General features: G+C 44.9%; 2 protein-coding genes across 2 annotated transcripts; both read right to left on the reverse strand.

Annotated features, from left to right (window-relative positions):
* Positions 1-2,876: 2,876 nt before the first annotated feature.
* On the reverse strand, positions 2,877-6,400 carry LOC118774168 (olfactory receptor 4S2-like). Its single transcript, XM_036523322.1, has 2 exons — positions 5,465-6,400; positions 2,877-2,960 (listed from the first exon to the last, which is right to left on the reverse strand). Exons 1-2 carry the CDS (start codon positions 6,398-6,400, stop codon positions 2,877-2,879), a joined length of 1,020 nt encoding a protein of 339 aa, XP_036379215.1.
* Positions 6,401-20,764: 14,364 nt separating this feature from the next.
* On the reverse strand, positions 20,765-21,712 carry LOC118774169 (olfactory receptor 1086-like). The gene has a single exon (XM_036523323.1). It carries the CDS (start codon positions 21,710-21,712, stop codon positions 20,765-20,767), a length of 948 nt encoding a protein of 315 aa, XP_036379216.1.
* Positions 21,713-22,137: the final 425 nt, after the last annotated feature.

The following is a 22,137-nucleotide window of genomic DNA, read 5'->3' on the forward strand; positions in this document are numbered from 1 at the left end:
GCTGCAGACTTTCTTACTTTTCTGGCCTCCTTCGACCTGAAATGCCAGCTGCACCCCAGCGACTCAGAAAGTGGTTAACCAGCTGGATCTCTTCCTGAATCACAGAAATCTTGTTGCCATTCCTCTACACCTGTCTGATCACTTCTTCATTCAGGTTACTGTGTGCCTCCCTCCATGTCCACTATCCTCTCCTCCTCTTGTTTCCTTTCATTGCAATGTCTGTTCCTTCTCACCTGCTCATATTTCCTCCCTGGTCTCCGCCTCCCTCCCCTCTCCCAACCACCTCTCCTCACTTGACATACACGATACCACTGACCTATCACATACTCTATGCTCCTAAACTCCCTAACCTCCTGCCTCATCAGCATCTGCCCTCTCTCCTTCAGGCCAGCACATGCAACACCCTCCAACCCCTGGCTTTCTGAGGTTCTCCATGACCAGCGGATTATGCTCAGGACAGCTGAGAGGAAATGGTGCAAAATAAAAGACCTCACTAATCTGAGTAAGTATAAGTCTCTCCTCTACTCTTACTCCTCCAAAATCTCCATTACCAAGGCCCCTTTGTACCAGGACAAGATAAAGAGCACTTCAGACACCCACAAACTGTTCATGAGATTCACCTCTCTCCCCTGTCCCCCTCTGCCTCCACCCACCACCTTTCTGACCACTGATGACTTCACTACTTTTTCACTAAAAAAGCGGTAGCCATCAGTAGTCAGCTCTCCACTCCACAAACTCACAGCCAATCTCCACCCACGCACAACACATCACTATCTGCATTCTCCCCTACCTCTGAGGCTGACATCTCCAGCTTCTTCTTTGCAACCGACCCACCAACTGCCCTCTGGATCCCATCCCCTCCCATCTCCTACAAGCCATCTCTCCTGCACTCATGCACATCATCAACACATCACTCACTACTGGCACTTTCTCCACCGCATTTAAGCAGGCTTAGGTAACCCCACTGCTCAAAAAGCACTTCACATGTAGAAAACTACAGGCCGGTCTCTCTCCTCCCTTTCCTATCTAAAACTCTTGAATGAGTTGTTTTCACCCAGGTTGCTGATTTCATCTCCCAGAATGACCTCTTAGATGCCAACCAATCAGGCACACAGGTAATGGGGTTTCTTTTCTAGATTTTAAGGGGTGTTTGGTTGCCAGCGGATAGTCTAAAGTTTTAGGGCAGGGACAATTAAAGTGTTGTTACATTTTGAGATTGCGCCAGTTGGCTCCTCCTGTCAGATGAGAGTAGGTCTCCTACGCCAGTCTGTTAGCAGCGCTCTTTTCTTTTGTTCAAATAAGTTGTTTCTACCATTGGAAAGCCATAGAAATTTTATTGCTTTTGGCAACCCACACAACCCAAGGTAGAGGGTACAACAGCCTAGGTAAGATGTACATTTTAACAGTCTCGATTCTGTTGCTAAAATCTAGTGGGAGAGAGCTCCACCTCTCTAGGTCCTGACAGATCTTTTTAACAGCAGGGGTATAATTTACTTCAAAGAGCTTGGATACATTCCTTTGCATAGGGATTCAATTTCATCCATAGTTATATGAGAGATGAGTCTTCTGTTTTGTTCACTTCCAATCAATGGGAGATCTAGACTCATTAGAAACTGGTCCATGGTCTGGACATCAGCACTATCAGATTGAGTGTGTAAGTTTTTGTAGTATACCTCAAAGGCTGCCTGTATTTCATCTAAATTAATTGTTATCTTGTTAGCCTTTTGAAATTGTATTATGTGCTGTTGTTTTTTAAGTCTCCAAGCGAGCAGTTTTGTGGGTTTTGAGCCTGCTTCATAATAACGTTGTTTCATTAACTTAAGTTTTTTGTCTATCTCTTCTGTATAGATCTTGTCCAGATCCTGTTTTATTAGTCTCGTCTGTTGTAAAATCTTTAGTCTTGCTGTGGGACTGCTCCAGAATATTCTTTGTAAATCTATCATTTTTTGTGCCTTTAATTTCTTCCGTAGTGCTGCGATAGAAAATATTTTTCCCCTTATTACCGCTTTGGCTGCATCCCACAGTGTGACCGGTGATACCTCACTGTTGTCATTGTTGTGTAGATAGGTGTCAAATTCCATTTTCATCTGTTCTATAAATGTTGTATCATTCAGCAGGCTAGTATTAAACTTCCATAATGTATTCTTGGGTTTGCTGCCCAGATGCAGAGTCAGATATAGTCCAGAGTGATCTGACAAATCCTGCTGGCCTATACTGCAGTTCTTTACTCTATGTCTATCTTTACTGTACATAAAGAAATAATCAATCCTGGAGTAGGCGACATGACGTGCAGAATAAAAGGTATAATCTTTCCCTGACCCATTAAGTTCTCGCCATATATCTATCAGGCCCAATTCATGGAGCATTGCACTTACCTTAGCTTCAGGTAGATTTTTTTCCTATTTTGATTAGTACTATCAAGTTTAGGGTTAAAATCTCCCCCACAAATAAGAGTGCCATGTGTTTCCGAGGCAATAATGTCAAACACTCTCATAGAAAAACTTGTCACTCCGGGGAAATGCACAGCTGAATAAAAAAAAAAAAAAATAGAAAAAGAATGAAAAAAAATCTGTATATAAAGTTCCCCCTATCGGTCAGTTACACTATTAAAGAATTATTGTCGTGGAAAAGCAGCTGGTTCTAGTCAATACAATCAAATAAAGTCTTGTTCATATGAGAATGAACACTGACTTCGTTAATATTTAAAACTAAAAATTAAAAATTATAAAAGAAAGATATGACCCTAAACAGCCTCATTTCTGCCATCTCACATTTTCATTCCACTGCATCTATTCCTCTCTGGAATCCCCAAAGTTTCTGCTGGCGAGTTGATTTATCCCTGCGTTGAGGATTGCCCGCCACCTCCCATGGCAAAGCTACACCAGTCTCTCCTCCATGTCGGCAGTCTTCTTAATGGGATCCACGTTATAACCCTTCATCCTCAGATCTTCTGCTGCCTCCTGCAGTTTCATAAACCATGGTGCTGCTGTTCAGAGGCACTCGCATCCATGCTGGATATGGAGTCTGGAAGCGTATGCATTTCTCCTGCTGTGCCTGTTTAATGGGGGCATATTCCTTCTTCTTTCTCAGTACTTCCCCTGCATAATCATGATCAAAATATATACGTTTACCTTGGAGAAAAATGTTTTTTTTTTTTTTTTTCCAGGTGGCTCTCAAGACTTGTTCTTTAGTCACGAATTGGAGGACTCTGATGACTATTGAACGCAGTGGTGCATCTCTAGGAGGTTTTGCGGCCAGTGCCTGATGTGCTCGTTGTATGCCGAGGTCCGCAAGTTGGGTAATGTCATCCAGCTCCATCTTCAAAAAGTTTTCCACATACTTAGCCATGGAGTCAGGAACATAGTATAATCTAATGATATTCCTTTTTGAAAAATCCTCAAGCTTCATCATTTTAGCTTGTTGTGCCCGCTGAATATTTATCATCTGAGTTTTACCCCAACGTTCCAATCTTCAGTCTCACCAATTCACCGCTCTGTTTTCTCTACCCTTCCAATTGCATTTTTAAGATACTTGATCCTCCTGGAGTATTTCAGTTCTCAGTTTGTGTAGTTTTCATATCCTGACGGAGTTCTTCCCGGAATTCAAAAAGTTCTTTTTTAAGCCCCTCCATTTCCTTTGATATGTCTTCGCTGACCACCCGGTGGATCATTAAGGCTTGAGTAAGTCTTTGCTGTCAGTCGCCATCTTCTCCTTCCTCTGGCGCGGCACTGTTGTCGATCTCAGGGTCCGTTTCTTCCCTTATGTTGCAGTTTATCGATGTTCTACGAACAACTTTCTTTTTTCCCCCCTTCCATTTTCTCAAAAATTGTATAACTTTATGACGACTATTCTTGAATTTGGGGGTGTTTGGAAGACCGAAGAGATCAATTTTAAGATGCCATCTTGTTCACCGCTCAAACCGGAAGCCAACATGTAACGGGTGGTATCTTGCGTTGTGTTTTTAATTTGATGTTACGTGGGTCAGCGAGCAAGCGAGTTTCGAACCAAGGTTCTCACTGCTCACTGCCAACCCCTTAAAGCCAGCATTGTTGCCAGTTGAGCTAAAGGCAAATTGCTGTTAGCCTGTCGGCAACAACGTTACTTAACCAGGTCTGAGGGGAGTGACGTGGCCGCTGCAACTGCTCAGCTACCTGCTACCCGCTACCTAAGGCTTTTTTACGCAGGACTCACACGAGCTAATCACTTCAGCTCTGCTAAACTCACCCCTCTTTGACCTCCTCTTACTCCTCAGCGACCACTGGCGGCCAAGCTGTGCTTTAGCCAGTGATCCGAGTCATGGCACCAATGTAACGGGTGTGGGTCAGCGAGCGAGCGAGTTTCGAACCGAGGTTCTCACTGCTCTCTGCCAACCCCTTACAGCCAGCGGTGTTGCCAGTTGAGCTAAAGGCAAATTACCGTTAGCCTGTCGGCAACAACGCTAACTAACCAGGTCTCGGGGGAGTCACGTAGCTGCTGCAACCGCGCAGCTACCTGCTACCTGCTACCTAAGACTCACACGAGCTATTACTTCAGCTCTGCTATAAACACACAATATTTCTACCATACAGATTTGTGTCTTGCAGGATCCAGTTAAATTGTGGCTTGATTTGCAATAAATTATTTTGTCTGGTGAAAAATCTGACTGGCTTTAGTTAATTTAGGACATTAGGTATTTCCTCTGCAATGACTCCTCGTAGATCTGATGTTAATGTAAATGCACACAGTTAATGTAAATTCACAGTAACTATTATTTTTATATGTATCATTATATTGCATTTTGTTTTGTCAGAATATGGAAATATGTACAATGTAAGTCCACTATTGTCAGCTGGTGTTCTCTACATATGGCCATATCTCTACAAAAGCCCAATTTCCCAGCAGATTTGCTTTGGTTTGTTGTCAGAGATCTATGATAGGATTTGGCAGACTGTGGCATTTTTCACCGGCTTTCTTTGTCCTGCCAGGTTGACTGGTATCAAAGTACTGAACTGAAGAGGAAAGCTTCTCTTTTGTCAAAATATGTAATATTCTCATGTTACAGTAATTATGTCTGTATACAGGACCTGCTGAATTCAAGTTCTTGATGTTTTTTTTTTTTGCTGTGTCATTCATGTGGCATCACACTCACCAAAGTATCATATTACATGTTGTGAGTGAGTTCAAAATTATCCCTGACACTTGATGTCTGGCAAGCAGTGGATAAGGACCATGAACATCTGATGCATGTCATCTCCCAGAATACCTAAAAATTGGGCCAACAATTAGTGATGGTGAAGGCACAAATGAAAGCAAATCACACCCATTAAACAAAAAAGAGCCGACCACCAGGATATGATTTAAAGGTTTTTCTGCCTATTCATTGGGTCATGTTAACAAGTTCTCTTTACAGTAAACACAAACACAAAACACAGATTTAAGACTTCAGACAAGTGCATGAAACAGTGTGCTATTACATTTTTTTTACACTGAAAAGGTCTCTTCCTTTGACTGAAGACACAGCTCTGAAGGCTCTTTTGCGAACCACAGTCAGTTTTAATCCATAAATTAAGGGGTTAAAAACAGGTGGGATTAATAGAAATTCTAAGGACATGAAGTTGCGTAGACTTTGTGGGAAATCCTTTGATCCATATCGACCATAAATTACGTCAAATAATAAAGCAATTGTGAAATTAATTAAAGACAGCAAATGAGGCACACAGGTATGCATAAACTTGGATTTGTTCTCTGTAGATTTGACACACGCAATAATCAACTTACCATAAGACCAAATAATAAGAATTACAAGGGACACATATGCTATGGTTCCAATACCTCCATAAATATTATAAGTGATGGTAGGCTCACAAGAAAGCTTTACTATAGACCAGTTGTCACAATAGAGTTTGTCAATGTGGGATCCACATAATGACAGCTGGTTTGTCAACAGAAGTACTATAGTTGAAGAGAGAGCAGGTAAAAGCCAGGAAAACATGAGCAATTTTCCTACAGTTTTGTTTGTCATAACAGAGTGATAGTCTAAGGGTCTGCATATTGCCACATACCTGTCATAAGACATCACTGATAACGTTGTAAACTCACACATTGCCGAGGTATAAATCACAAAGAATTGCAAGGAGCACCCACCGAAAGATATCACATGTGTATCAGAGATTAAATCATACAGGAATTTAGGGTAGAAACCAGTTGTTCCAAATAGTCCATTAATACACAGACTACACACGAAAATATACATGGGCTCATGGAGGGATTTCTCCAGCAAGATTGTCAGTATCAAAATCAGATTCAGTATAATTATTAAAAGATACACAGCAAGAGAGAGAGCAAGACATGTTTGTCTGACTGACATTGATTCTTCCAGCTGAGAGAGAGTGAATCCAGTAAAATGAGATATATTGTCCATAAATGGTCTTCTTTGGTTCAACAGCAAACAGAGATTGAAAAAGACACATTGTAAAGTCAGTACCTGAAATTGTATATTGATTGATTATATTCAAACCACGAAGAGTAAATATTTACCAACATATTTTCCACGAGGTGTAGAATTCCTTTTCTCCAGTGCTTTTAATTAAGGTAGTCTTCTTACATTTAATATATGAATGATGAGTATGTTTAAGAGTGCAATTCTTCTCTGCTATGAGGCCTAATTTGATTTTTAGGTTTTAGCTAAGTGCTTTTGCTCTATAAGGCCTAAATGGTTTGTTTTTTGGTTAGCTTTTTGTTTGTCAGTGGAGCGGATCTGTCAAGGACAGTTGTAATCTGGATGTTGTCAAAAGATCCTCTCCTCACTGATGAATGTTACTCCAGACTCCAGTTGGTAGCCGTGAGAAAGACTGTCCTCCATGCCAAATGTGACAGACTCTGTCTGAGGAGTTATGCTCTCAGTTTTTATACTTTCTTCTGTTTATTAGCTGAATATCCCTCAAGACTCTGGGCCCTCCAGACACAACTTAACTACTGTGCACCTAAAAAAATGCAGAGCATTTCTGTAAGACAAAAAAAATATTGTTTTGATTAAAGCATCATGCAATCATGAAATGTTCCCCATGTTTTACATGCTAGCAGAGTAATTCATTTTTAATGAATCATACTGATATACATCAGAGCCAGCTCTGACCAATTTGGTGCCCTAGGCAAGATTTTAGCTGGTGCCCCTTGCATCGCAGCCAGTTCCACCACCACGGTTAATTGTGGTTTTAAACCATTCTTTATGGTCAGAACATGACAAACACTTGCCAAACAGCAGAACATTCAAAACAATTATAATGATAAAATCTTTTTTTAACATCAAAATATGTATGAGTAAAATTAAGTAAAATCCTTTTTCAGTCCTTTTTCCTCAACAAAATAAATATCTTAATAGAAAAATTAAGTGCTGCAGTGTGATACAGCACACATGTAAGATGGCTCAAACTGCAAAGCTTAAAAGTGTTTTAAAGGATAATGTTGATAAATAAAGCAATAACTAGACAAAGAAATCTTAATTCTGGTCAGCACGCCAAACTCTATGTACAGATGGGTTGAAACATTTTGTAAGTGTTTTAGCTGACAATGTAAACAAAGTAAATAGACAAAAGAAAAATCTCAACTGTGGTCAGTGTCTTCTGTACAAGTTTTAAACAAGCAAAGCCATTACCTTACAAGTTATGGGCAAGAAAGACAAGTCTGTCTACAGTCTCAGGTTTTAAAGCTACTGTGTGACAGCTGATAAGCTTCTTGAATCCCTAATTTTCGACAGTGCTAATGCGAAGCATGTCTTTTGCAATGCAATATGCAATTGCATTTGTGATGTCTTTGTGCCTTTTCGTTTTTTTGTTGTAAGGCTGGAAAGTACCGATACGATTGTTTGCTGCTGGGTAGTCGCACTGGGTACTGGCCTAGTGCTTGTCGAGGGTCCACTAACACTCGTTTGGGACTGTAATTTCTTACTTTCTGCGTGTTCTAACAGGTGATATTATTTCAAATGATGAAGCAGGTTTGTGGTGTTGCCTGTCTTTAATGGCAGTGTCTTCAGCACAGTTTGCAGTGCACGCTGCTCTGTTTTTTGTCGGATAGTAAATTGCCGAAATATCTCCAAACTACTGAAGCTGAGTGACCTTTCTTGTTGACAATGTCTTTGTCCTTCGAGCTGCTCACGGGCACTGCTTTTTCTTCGGTGTCACTTACTTTGCTTATAGCTGTTCCAACTACAAGCCTGTCAGCCACTGTGTCTGTAATAGGGGTGTGCATCTCCATCACTGAGGCCGATGCGATACACATCTTGATGCATTGCCAACGATCTGATACATTAAAGATACATATGAAGCAACTACTAATGCGATAGGATATGATTCACCCCTATTGCGATGCAGTGCGATTCGACACGATTTGATTCAACACAATGCAATTCAACACGATACGATGCGACACAGAAGAATATGATGCTATGCAATTCAATATGGTACAGATCATAAATTAGTCGTGCTGCTTGTGAAGATACTTTATAGCGGCACGGCATATTTTGCAAATTGCATGCGTGTTGTCAAATTGTCCGTCTCTCTTGAAAAATCTGAAGTGTCGCCAAACGTTTGATTTGTAGCGCAGTTGAGAAACAGTTAAGAGAGGAGGAATCAATATAAATATAAAATTATTGGTCACAAATTATTGGTCACATTGGTAACACTTTACTTGGATAGTCTGCCCAACGGAGGGTTTACAGAGTATTTCTAACATTTCAACAACTTATTAGTTGAGATTCAACAATTCAGCTGTTTCACTCTGTCTGTTGATGTTTACTAGATTATCTATAGAGTATATGTAATGATTCATGAATATACCCACATATTCTCAGAATAAGTTAGTTGAATTTCAACAACTCACTCAGCCTATGGTATACAAATATTCAACAATGTAGATACAAATATTCAACAAACAATTAGTGAACCATTTCATTAATCTTTCTTGAATATTCTAATATTCAACAATGTAGATACAAACATTCAACAAAAAACCGTTTCATTAATCGTTGTTCTATTTCTAAAGCTCAACTAATGTCAATATTATATATATATATATATGAATGTGTTTAAGTTATTTCTTTTATCCATGTTGAACATGAGTAAGTTTTCTGTTGCATGTTCCTACACTGGTTGTGGTAAATGTTTTTTTTTTCATGTAGTTAATAAATTCATCTGTATCTGTAACATATTCATCTGTACATGCGAACTCAGGAGATAGACAGGGCGTCCAGCAACAGGAAGGTTGTTGGTTCAATCCCGATTCCTCCTGACCCTGTCGAATTGTCTTTGAGCAAGTGTCCCAGTGTGCAGGTTGGGGCCTTGCATGGTAGCCTCCACCATCAGTGTGAGTGTGTTTGTGTGTGTGTGTGTTTGTGTTTGTGTGTGTGTGTGTGTGTGTGAATAGGTGAGTGTGAGGCATGGAATTGTAAAGCGCTTTGAGTGCTCAGAGTAGAAGAAACACTATATAAATGCAGTCCATTTACCATTTACTTAACCAGAATACTGTGGACTACTGGCTTATTCACATATGTAGAACATTCATACACCTTATCTTTTATCCCAGCATTCCAACTACATATGTAAACATGAAGTTGATTCTCACTTGCATAACCAGTTAATTTCTGTAAATTTTCACTTAGCCTACCAAAGTAAAGTGAAAGATAGCTGAGAATCTATAAATTCAGCAACATATAAATAGGTATGGAAGGTGATTCTCACTTGCTTAACCAGTTAGCATCTGAAGATTTTCATTTGGACTACCAAAGTAAAGTGAAAACTAACTGAGAGTCTGCAAACTCAAAAACATATTAATAGATATAGAAGTTGACTATCACTTGCATAACCAGTTAGCATCTCTAGATGTTCATTTGGACTACCTAAGTAAAGTGAAGACTAGCTGAGATTCTACAGGCTATTTATAAAACCACTCTACCTATGAAAACTTTAACATGACACATGAAGCAGAAACACAATGGTAGAAAAGTTTCTTTTTTATTTCTCCACACACTTGGAATTTCCAAATAGTGTATGTTTAAAGCATCACAGAATAAACTCATAAAATTAAGATGTAACAGTGTCACCGTCATACAAAAATACAATGCTCACTTTTTTCTATGTTAGATGTCTTTGAACAGTCTTCGTAGGATCCCATCCTTGTGCCTTCTGCCTAACCAATAATCCATTCAATGAAGCAGAGATGCTTCTTCAACGATTGTTGGATGCGGTTTCCCCGCATTCTCCAAATTTCTCGCTTATAGGACTGCCAGGCCCTCTCCAAGTTTTGTGTGTGGAGGCCTGTTGCAGGGTCCACAAAATTTTGGCTGTGGTTGACCATAACATGTATGTAGCCTTGTTGTGACAGTTGAGCATAGGCCCTCCATTCATCACTCACCACAACAGTGTGCTTCCTGATGTGGCGCTGTATAAGAGGAATAAGGGTTTCCCTATTTCTCTTCCTCACCATCTGAAGAATGGGACGTCTGCGTGTCCTCCTTATTTCAAGCATCCCAAATACCCATTCCTTCTGTCAGGGCTCCGCCCCCTTAAGCCGCAGTGTTTTTGTTTTCCCTGTCCTTGTGCTTTTGTTTTCCTTGTGTTCCTGCCCCGCCCTGCTCCCCGCCGGGTCCCCGCCCACCTGATTCCCTCATTGCCTGCACCTGCCTGCCTGCTCACCTGCTTCCCATCTCCTCGTTACCCCAGCCCTATATCTTCCCTGCGTGTCTCTGTCTTGTTGCTAGTTCGTTTCAGTGTGTTTCACCTGTCTCATCCCCGCGCTTTATTTTCTCGAGAGTTGTTTGTTACATTGCCGATCCTGCCTGTTTCCTGACCACGATTCCTGCCTGCTGTTTTGGATCTGATCGCTGCCTCTCACCTGCCTGATTCCTGACCCTGTTCTCCCTGACTCCCGATTCTGGATTTGCCCCCGGATTGCTTCTCTGTGCTTCGAACCCTGCCTGTCCCTGGATTTATGAACTGCCTGTCCCTTTCTATTCTCGCCTGCAACCGGAACATCCTGCAGTCCCAGTCACCGGCGCTAACAGAACGAACTAGCCAGCATGGACACAGCGGACCTCCCACAGCTGAGGGCAGCCCTGGAGCTTCAAGGCGCTCTGTTGGGGGGACACCAGAGCCAGTTGGACTCCATCAGCCGGTCCCTCAACGGCTTCGCCGCCAGCCTCGTCGGGGTCACTGCTCAGTTGCAGCAGTTGCAGCTGAGTCAGGAAGATCGCCCTTTTCCGCCCGCTGCTGCCTCTTCGCCGGTTCCGCCCACGTCTCCCTGTCGGGAGCCCCGGCTGCCACCCCCTGAGTCATATGCGGGGGATCCTGGTACCTGCCGCTCATTTCTCTCTCAGTGTTCCCTGGGGTTCGAACTGCAACCCTCCACGTTCCCCACAGACCGGGCGAGGATCGCCTACATCATCACCCTGCTGACAGGCCGCGCTAGGGAGTGGGGTACTGCAGTCTGGGACGCCGGCGCTCCCTTCTGTCAGTCCTACGCAGCCTTTGCTGAGGAGATGAGGAGGGTGTTCGACTGCTCCCGGCAGGGCCGCGAGGCAGCGAGGGAGATGCTGCTGATCCGCCAGGGGGGCCGGTCAGTGTCCGATTACGCCATTGACTTTCGCACCCTGGCCGGTGGAACGCGGAGGCACAGTTCGACACCTTCCTCCACGGTCTTGCGGAGCCCATCAAAGACGAGCTAGCCACTCGGGAGCTGCCTCCCAGCTTCGATACTTTTGTGGACCTGGCCATCTGCGTAGATCAGCGCCTGTCGCAGCGACGCCGGGAGAGAGCAACCAGCAGCCTGCCCAGCCCTGTCCATCATCAGCCCCTCGTGACGGCGGCCAAGGGCCCTGCACCGCCATTTCCGGATGCTCCAGAGCCGATGCAGGTCAACCGCGCCCGCCTGTCCCCCATGGAGCGTCAGCGGAGGATCAGCACCCAGTCCTGCCTGTACTGCGGGCAACCTGGCCATTTCGTGGCGACCTGCCCGGCTAAGGGCCAACGCTCACCCGTAGCGAGGGGATTCCAAGTGAGCGTCACCCCTTTACGCCATTTCCCTCAGACCCGTCCTTTGCTTTCAGCCACCCTGCTTGTCGGAGGTCAGAGCCACGCTGTCTCCGTCTTGATCGACTCGGGGGCCGATGGCAGTTTTATTGACGCCGACCTGGCAGCCCGGCTACACCTGCCCTGCATCCCACTGCACTCGCCGTTGGAGGCCCACGCGATCACCGGGGCCCCTCTGGTCCGCGTAACTCACGCCACTCCCCCGGTGAACTTCCTCGTCTCGGGCAATCACCGCGAGGAGATCGTGCTTAACGTCATCAGTTCCCCTGTCACCCCTGGCTAACCCGACACAACCGCCACATCGATTGGGAGGGCAACCGGATCCTGGGCTGGAGCCCTTTTTGCCACTCCCACTGCCTTCGGAACGCCGTGGCCCCTGTATCGCCGGTTGCGTCAGCGCCCGAGGATTTCCCGGACCTGTCGGCACTGCCGCCAGAGTACATGGACCTGAAGCTGGTTTTTAGTAAGTCCCGCGCCACCTCGTTGCCTCCTCATCGCCCGTATGATTGCGCTATCGACCTGCTGCCCGGCTCGTCCCCCCCCCAGGGGGCGCCTGTTTTCCTTGTCTCCACCAGAGACGGAGGCCATGAATAAATACATCCAAGAGTCCCTTGCGGCTGGCCTCATTCGCCCTTCTTCCTCGCCTGCAGGAGCCGGATTCTTCTTCGGGGGGAAGAAGGACGGCTCCCTCCGTCCCTGCATAGATTATCGGGGCCTCAACGCCATCACGGTAAAAAACCGCTACCCCCTGCCGCTTCTGTCATCCGCCTTTGAGTCGCTACAGGGCGCCACCATCTTCACAAGACTCGACCTCCGCAATGCCTACCACCTGGTCAGGATTCGAGAGGGGGACGAATGGAAGACGGCGTTCAACACCCCATCTGGCCACTATGAATACTTGGTCATGCCGTTTGGTTTGACGAATTCACCAGCCGTGTTCCAGTCCCTAGTCAACGACGTCCTCCGGGACATGCTGAACCGGTTCGTGTTTGTCTACTTGGATGACATCTTAATTTACTCCCGCTCCCTGCCTGAGCACGTACAACATGTCCGCCGCGTCCTCCAGCGTCTGCTCGAAAACCACCTCTACGTAAAAGTGGAGAAGTGCGCTTTTCATCAGAGCACCACTTCCTTCCTGGGCTTCGTTATCACGGCAGGAAGAATCCGTATGGACCGGCAGAAGGTTTGCGCTGTCGAGGAGTGGCCTCGCCCCACCTCCCGCAGAGAACTGCAGCGATTCCTTGGTTTCGCTAATTTCTACCGCCGCTTCATACGCAATTACGGTACGGTAGCGGCTCCCCTCACCGCCCTTACATCCATTAACCGAGCGTTCACCTGGTCTCCGATTGCCGAGGAGGCGTTCCGCGACTTGAAAGCTCGGTTCACCTCAGCGCCTGTCCTGACCCAACCCGACCCTGCTTGCCAGTACCTGGTGGAGGTAGACGAGTGTTCCGTTCCTGGTATGGACCGACCACAAGAACCTCGAGTACGTCAGATCGGCTAAGCGCTTGAATCCCCGACAAGCCCGCTGGTCCCTGTTTTTTTCCCGCTTTGATTTTACCCTGTCCTACAGTCCGGGCTCTAAGAACAGTAAGCCTGATGCCCTCTCACGCCAGCACGCCCCGGCCGAAGACTCACAGGAGCCCAGCACCGTCCTGCCAGCAAGATGCGTTGTCGCCGCGGCGCTTTGGGACGTTGAGACCGCCGTCCGCACCGTCCTCCAGAACGAACCGGGTCCCAGCTCTTGTCCCCCTAACCGCCTCTTTGTTCCCCAGTCTGTCCGTTCTCAGGTCCTGCAGTGGGGGCATTCATCCAGGCTCGCTGGCCACCCTGGAGCCCGGCGCATGGCGGCGTTCATTGGCCAGCGGTTTTGGTGGCCCAGCATGACGGAGGATATCCGGAGCTTCACCGCCGCCTGCTCGGTCTGCGCCCAGAGCAAGACCTCCACCCGACCTCCCGCCGGTCTGCTGCAACCCCTGCCTGTTCCCAGACGGCCCTGGTCTCACATCGCCCTGGACTTCGTTACCGGCCTGCCCCCATCCGACGGTAACACCGCCATCCTCACCATCGTGGACCGGTTTTCCAAAGCCGTGCACTTCATCCCCTTACCCAAACTGCCCTCCGCCAGGGAGACCGCTCAGTTACTCATTAGCCAGGTGTTCCGGCTGCACGGTCTACCCTTCGATGTGGTGTCCGACCGAGGGCCCCAATTCACATCTAACTTTTGGAGGGCGTTTTGCAGGTTACTGGGGGCCACCATCAGTCTGTCCTCTGGTTTTCACCCCCAGTCCAACGGCCAGACCGAGCGGGCCAACCAGCAGCTGGAGACGGTGCTACGATGCCTGACATCTCGGGAGCCGTCGGCGTGGAGCCAGCACCTCACCTGGGTCGAATACGCTGTTAACTCCCTTCCCTCTGCTTCCACGGGGCTATCGCCCTTCCAGTGCTGTGTGGGCTACCAACCTCCCCTATTCCCGGCCCAGGAGGAGGAGGTGGGGGTCCCCTCGGCAACGGCGTTTGTGCGGCGCTGCCACCACACCTGGAGACGCGCGCACACCGCACTGCTCCGCTCCTCGGCTCGGGCTAAGCGGTTTGCTGACCGCCACCGCTCCAAGGCACCCCGCTATCGCCAGGGTCAGCGAGTGTGGCTCTCCACCCGGGACCTTTCCCTCAAGGTGGACTCCCGCAAGCTGGCTCCCCGCTTCATCGGCCCCTTTCCAATCGCGAAAGTGATCAGCCCCACGGCGGTCCGGCTGAAGCTCCCGCTCTCTCTTCGCCGTGTCCACCCCACCTTTCACGTCTCCAAGATCAAGCCCGTCGTCCGCAGCCGTCTCTGCCCAGCTCCCCGGGCTCCTCCGCCGCCCCGCCTGATCGACGGAGCGGTAGCTCACACCGTGCGCCGCCTGCTGAAAGTTCGGCGTCGGGGGCGCGGTCTACAATACCTGGTGGACTGGGAGGGTTACGGTCCCGAGGAGAGGAGCTGGGTTCCTGCCAGGGACATCCTGGATCCGGCTCTGATCCGGGACTTCCACCGCCGGCACCCTGGCGAACCCGCTGTGACGCCTGGTGGCGTCCGTAGGGGGGGGGGGGGGGGGTACTGTCAGGGCTCCGCCCCCTTAAGCCGCAGTGTTTTTGTTTTCCCTGTCCTTGTGCTTTTGTTTTCCTTGTGTTCCTGCCCCGCCCTGCTCCCCGCCGGGTCCCCGCCCACCTGATTCCCTCATTGCCTGCACCTGCCTGCCTGCTCACCTGCTTCCCATCTCCTCGTTACCCCAGCCCTATATCTTCCCTGCGTGTCTCTGTCTTGTTGCTAGTTCGTTTCAGTGTGTTTCACCTGTCTCGTCCCCGCGCTTTATTTTCTCGAGAGTTGTTTGTTACATTGCCGATCCTGCCTGTTTCCTGACCACGATTCCTGCCTGCTGTTTTGGATCTGATCGCTGCCTCTCACCTGCCTGATTCCTGACCCTGTTCTCCCTGACTCCCGATTCTGGATTTGCCCCCGGATTGCTTCTCTGTGCTTCGAACCCTGCCTGTCCCTGGATTTACGAACTGCCTGTCCCTTTCTATTCTCGCCTGCAACCGGAACATCCTGCAGTCCGCGTTTGTGTCCTGACCACCGGCACTAACACCTTCCTCCTCCAGGTGTTGCCAAAACGCCCTGTCCCGTACTGTAAAAGATCACATAAAATTGCACTACCATCATAAGCATACTACAAAGTGGTGAGAACTTTTTTGACAAAGTAGACATTGGTGTGAGATCTACACTGCCCTACATTACACCCATAGACAGTAAAAAAAGGAAAAAAAAAAAGAACAGCACAACATGCACGAGACTTTCCATCCACCCGATACTAGGACTAATCTGTGTGGAACATGCTGTTGGGCTTGTTTTGAAAGGGGTAGTCACTTACTCCTCTCTGTGTAGAATGTAGAAACATTGACCTTAACCTAAAACATACCTTTCGCTTGTGGCAGAACTTGCTCTCATCAATATGAACCACCATATCAACTCCACCAATTCTTTGTCTCTTCTTTTTTCTCATTTTCTTCAGGCTTTTCACACACACACGGGTTTCTGAAACATCTTGGACAGAGTTCTAGAACTTCCAGCAATTCCATCTTGCAGCATGTCAATCTGCCTCATGCCCAAACTCTGAGAAAATCTAAAATAATAATAATAATGATAATATCTAAGATAGACATCAATAAAATAATAATAATAAGCCTTAACACAACATATTCAGTTGGATGATTTGTTATTGTTATGGTATTTGGCTGATGCTTTAGTTCAGAAGATGTAAAAACTGTTGGGAGCCAGTGAAGGGTAATCAGCGGAAGAGTTACATGTGTCCTCTTGGCTGATCATCTGCAATGGGCTTACCACCCAGGCAGGGCTGGTATATTAGCATTGCAATAGTGTAGTCTAGAATGGCCTGCTCCAAGAATTGTGTAGACTGGCTCTGATCTTTCAGATGTAATAGAAACGTAGCTGGTCCATCACGATACCCTAAGTGTCTTGTAGGTTTTGTTGCGAGTAAATGATATTGAGTTGGATGTTAATACAGTAGATGGCAGACAGTAGACACAGGTAGTTACAAAGACCATTGGCCTCTCTGTGTCAGTGCTCCTGCCCCCTAGCTATGGTGTTTTTGTTTTTCCTGTCCATGTGCTTTTGTTTTCCTTGTGTTCTAGCCCTGCCCCGCTCCCCGCCCGGTCTCCACCCGCCTGATTGCCTCATTGCCTTCACCTGCCTGCCTGCACACCTGCTTCCCATCCCCTCGTCAATCCTGCCCTATATCTTCCCTGCGTGTCCCTGTCCTGTTGCTAGTTCGTAGCAGCATTTTCACCTGTTTCGTCCCCACCGTTTCGCTTCTGTGCATTTTTTCCGTGTTTGACCTGACTGTCGCTGACTCGATTCCTGCCTGCCGCTCTGCTCTGTTCGCCTGATTATTTTGTCTTCCCGGTGTTTCGACCTTGCCTGCTCCTGATCCCCCCGAACCTGGATTGCCCTCTGACTGCTTCGCTGGTTTTGACCCTGCTTGCTTGTCTTTACGATTCTGCCTGTGACATCAATAAACCTGCTCGTAACTCGACTCTCCGGTGGTCTGCGACTGAGTCCTTGTCTGAGCCTTGACACTCTGGACTTGTGCAATTTTCACAAAATGTTACCTATGTATGTATTTCATCCAGCTGAAAAGGCTACAGTGGGACTTAAATAAGATTGAGCCTCTTCTGACACTCCTTCTCTGACGTCTGCATTTCTTACGTCGACATTTCCTCAAAATTACAAAATATAAGTGTTACCTCATGCTCATGGATGTGTCATTTACATTCGGTTATCATTAATATCTCTAAGCAAATGCTGTGTGTGTGTTAATGTGAAAGCGATAGACATGTACATGTAGGTACACCATTGTAAAGTAGCACATGTTTCCTGCGCTCGCGAGAATATTTTCTGCGCTTGCGACTTTTGACATAAATCTGACGCCATAATGTTGGATCTAAATAAAAATAAAAAATCCCTCACATTTCCTGTAAGAGGAAATGCCAGAAAATAATAAAAATACTCGCTGAACGCTGAACATTGAAATTACAATACCTTAACAATCCATGTAGAACAGTACCACATAGTGGTAATTAATAACAGCAGCTTGGACTTCAAGCCATGACAAATATAGGTGTGTAGGCTATACATTCTACAATAACAAATAGAGCATACAGTAGCCTATCATAGGTCTACCACTACCAACCCCCCCCCCCCCCCCATCCCCCACCTTTAACGTTTCCTTTCCGTTTAGACACAAGCCTATAGACTGACAGGTAGATAAGGCTAACGTACATAGAGAACATTATATACATATTGTCACTGATTCTATTTGCAGTTGTAAAGATACACATAAGCCTACTGATTGCATTGTAGCTGCATAACAAGGCTAAGCTTACTTACCAGACAAAGTTGTCAATACATCAGAACTTCGCCATCCTCATTTTGTGGTCACATCTCTTACATTTCATGAAGCCACACAATTAACTTCAACGCTGTTTTGTCAGTTTCATTCACATAAACTTTTTTAACAGTTGCTGATGCAACCTCATCTCTCTCTATCAAATGCGCACCTGATTTATTTTGAAAACAGCAGGGGAAACATAACGGAAAACAGTTGTTTGCTCGACAGCTCCACCGTACGGTGTATAGTACTACATGAGGCGGTTGCAACTTGCATCAGAGATATTGCATCGAGTTGGTGCACAACCACAGGTCTAATTTGCGGTAAGTTACCTTAAGTTACATAAATTAACATTAACGGTGTGCTGATAGAAGATGTTTGGATATTCACAACATTCACACTTTCCAATCTGAAATGCATTCTTTTTTCTCTGGTCAGGGGATGAACGAACACAAGACAAGAGCACGCACTCGAGCTGCCAGTGATGACTCACAAGGTATTAAGTTTCTCATAAATCACAGATTATTGCTAGGTAATGTTAGCTAGCCAGTTAACTTACTTAAGTTACAGTAACCAACTTTTTGGTTGGCTTGTAAGCTAGCGTTACTTCACAGTTCTCACCATGGGGTGCTTGATAGCTATTTAGCTATTTTTTTATTTTGCATATATCCATGCAACAGAAAGTATGTTCTGCTGTAGCTACATCGACCTACAATGCCACTGTTAATGATGCTAGGTAACTGCTGATTATTGTGTAATCGATGCAGTCACGCCTACCACTTCACCTAACCCATGGTTGTGTTAGCAAAAGTAAACCATTACTCTGCGTTTCTACACTAACAAATCCATTCGGTTCACTACTTAGCGACCTGCACAGACCTGGCAAGTTATCTAACTGATAAAATTCTACGTCATGATTTCTAGTACTGTATAAATTGAAAGCGATGTTACACCAAGCTAACTAACTAAAATCAAACCTTAGCTGGCTATCTAGCTAGCTATTCATGTGGCTACAGAGGAATTAAGATTTTGGTCTCCCTGCGGTCCCATTTCACAACCGAGTTATGCTAGGAATAGATATTCATTTGGATAGGCTATTGCTAATTAGCTAGCTTGTTACCCATCAAGCAAGTTTGTTCACCGGCTACAAATACTAGTTCACCAAGAGGGCGTTAATGGCATGCTAAAAATGACCAAGATAAATAGATACTATCACTTGTTAAATTTTTTTACCAGACTTCTTTCTGCGGATTGATATAATTGGACGTGGTCCTCCAGAGTCTATGATCAGAACTGCGTCCGTAGCAACGGTCTGTTATTCATAGCAGCGGTTTGCTATTCAGAAATAACAGACCATAGAATGCTGTAATTGACCAATCAGAATCAAATATTCAACAAAGTCGTGTAATAAATATAAATAAATCAGATTTTACTGATGCAGAGATGTTAGAAATGATGCATCCCGAGTTCATCCCAAATTGTATCCGGTGTACACTTTTTTTTAATTGGGGCAATTGCATTGTAAACTTATATGTCGGTGCACCGATGCGAATCTGTGAATCTTACCATCCCTAGTCTGTAAACAATACCACATGCTGGCCTGAATTTATACGTCTCACTGTGCAACCTAAGTGCGCAATGCATACCTCTATTCCTGCGACATGATTGGCAGTTTGTGATTCATTTCTGTGCATGCTATCTAAGTATGAAAGTTAATTATATCGAACGTTTATTTCTATGAAGTAAAATTATATTGCGATAATTATTGTTATTGTTTTATCGCCCAGCCCTATAACTATTAATTACAAAAGGGGATGGAAAAGGAAAAGAATTTTAATTGACTATCACAAGCAAGGCTAACATTTGATAACTAGACTAAGATGTCAATAAAAATGTATGCCTGGTTTCTTGAGGCAGACAGTGGATGGTTCTTGCAGCACACAATACACAAATACACAAAAGTGTATTTCTCAAAATTATGTTGTAAATTATTCCCCAAACAGCTGAATAGTCTTTCCAACTTTCCCTAATGAATTAAAGGTGGGAGTGATTGATGTTAACTCTAGCTATTTATTAAATTAGCGAACATCCAAAGTAAGCTAGTAAAACTCTGCTCCAACGATAACTACTATGCAATGGATAAACTATTCTATTCATTCATCACATTACCTCTGTCTGCTTCCTGTTTTCCCCCCTCTTTTCTTCTCTTTCTTCCCTGTGCACCAGAGGGCTTTGGTCTTTTAGTCTGCTGATGTTAATCGTATCACATTTCACAGTCAGTGTCACTCACTAGTTCAGATAACTCGCACACCAGGCCAGGCCAGGCCACCAAGCAGTTCACAGACACAGAGGTAAATAAAAATTTAACAACCTTTATTAAAAGTAATTTGTACATTGTAATTGTAGATAACACATAATACCAAAGCTCCAAACCAAGCTCACAAATGTTATTTCTCTTGCAGCCACCCCCAACCATTCTTCCACTCTAACACCCCCCCCCCCCCCCCCCCCTCCCCCAAGGGAACTGCACATGCTACAGGTACATGCTCTGATGCGCACACATTTCACACACATTGCAGGTTTGTGTCTGGCTAGTGTAATTTTCCCACCATCAGCAATCTCATTCAGCAAGGTGCAGTGAACCAATCTCTGTTTTAGGGCATTCACTGGGTCATGTTAACAAGTTTTCTTCACAGCAAACACAATAACAAAACACAGTTAAATTTAAGACTCTAGACAAGTACATGAAACAGGGTGCTATTACCTCATTTTCACATTGAAAAGGTCTGTCCCTTTGACTTTAACAGCTCTGAAAGCTCTTTCGCGAACAGCAGTCAGTTTTAATCCATAAATTAAGGGGTTAAAAACAGGTGGGATTATCAGAAATTCTAAAGCCAAAAAATTACGTACACTCCGTGAGAAATCCCTTGATCCATATCGAGTATACATTATGTCAAAAACTACTGCAGTTGCGAAATTAGTTAGAGACAGCAAATGTGGCACACAGGTATGCATAAATTTGTTTTTGTTCTCTGTAGATTTCATACAAGCAGTAATCAATTTACCGTATGAACAAATAATAAGAATTAAAATAGAAACATACAAAATGATTCCAATAAATGTATAAATATTGTTAATGCCAGCAGGCTCACAAGAAAGCTTTACTATAGACCAGTTGTCACAATAGAGTTTGTCAATGTGGGATCCACATAATGACAACCGGTTTGTCAACACAAGTGCTATAGTTAACGAGGCAGCAGGCAAAAGCCAGGAAAACAGGAGCAATTTTACTACAGTTTTGTTTGTCATAACAGAGCAATAATCCAAAGGCCTGCATATTGCCACATACCTGTCATAAGACATCACTGATAACGTTGTCAATTCACACAGTGTCGAGCCATAAATCACGAAGAGTTGCAAGTAGCACCCACCGAAAGATATCACATGGGTATCAGAGATTAAATCATACAGGAATTTCGGGTAGAAACCAGTTGTTCCAAACAGTGCATTAATACACAGATTACACAGGAAGATGTACATGGGCTCATGGAGGCATTTCTCCAGCAAGATTGTCAGTATCAAAATCAGATTCAGTATAATTATTAGAAGATACACAGCAAGAGAGAGAGCAAGACATGTTTGTTTGACTGACATTGATTCTTCCAGCTGAGAGAGAGTGAACACAGTAAAATGAGATATATTGTCCATAAATGGTCTTCTTTGGTTCAACACCAAACAGAAACTAAAAAACTGAACACTTGAAATCGATAATTGGTCAACTGAATTAAAACCATGAAGAGTAAATATTTACCAACGTAATTTCCACAAGGTGTAGTATTCCTTTTCTTCTGTGCTCTTAATTAAAGTTGCTTCATAGTATTTAACATATTATGCATGAATAATGTAAAAAATAATTCTTCAGTGTTATGAGAGCTAATTTGATTTTTAGGTTACTTTTCTCTTTGTCAATGGATTATTGTCTGTCAAAGACAGTTGTAATTTGGATAATTCTTTGAGCTGTGAAAGGATTCCCTCCACACTGATGAATGTTACTCCAGGTCCTACTGGAAGCTGTGAGAAAGATTGTACAGAACATCAGATGTGAAACAATGTATCTCAGCATTTATGCTCTG

This window comes from Megalops cyprinoides, chromosome 3 (genome assembly GCF_013368585.1).
Source record: "Megalops cyprinoides isolate fMegCyp1 chromosome 3, fMegCyp1.pri, whole genome shotgun sequence".
NCBI classification, from domain to species: domain Eukaryota; kingdom Metazoa; phylum Chordata; class Actinopteri; order Elopiformes; family Megalopidae; genus Megalops; species Megalops cyprinoides.

Excerpts from the sequence above, each read along its gene's own strand:
- LOC118774169 (XM_036523323.1), bottom strand. The coding sequence starts at position 21,712 with ATGGACAATATATCTCATTTTACTGTGTTCACTCTCTCTCAGCTGGAA.
- LOC118774168 (XM_036523322.1), bottom strand. The coding sequence starts at position 6,400 with ATGGACAATATATCTCATTTTACTGGATTCACTCTCTCTCAGCTGGAA. Across the intron at positions 2,961-5,464 it reads AAGGAAGAGACCTTTTCAGT|GAGGCAGCAGAAGATCTGAG; the intron begins GTAAAAAAAATG and ends ATGAAACTGCAG.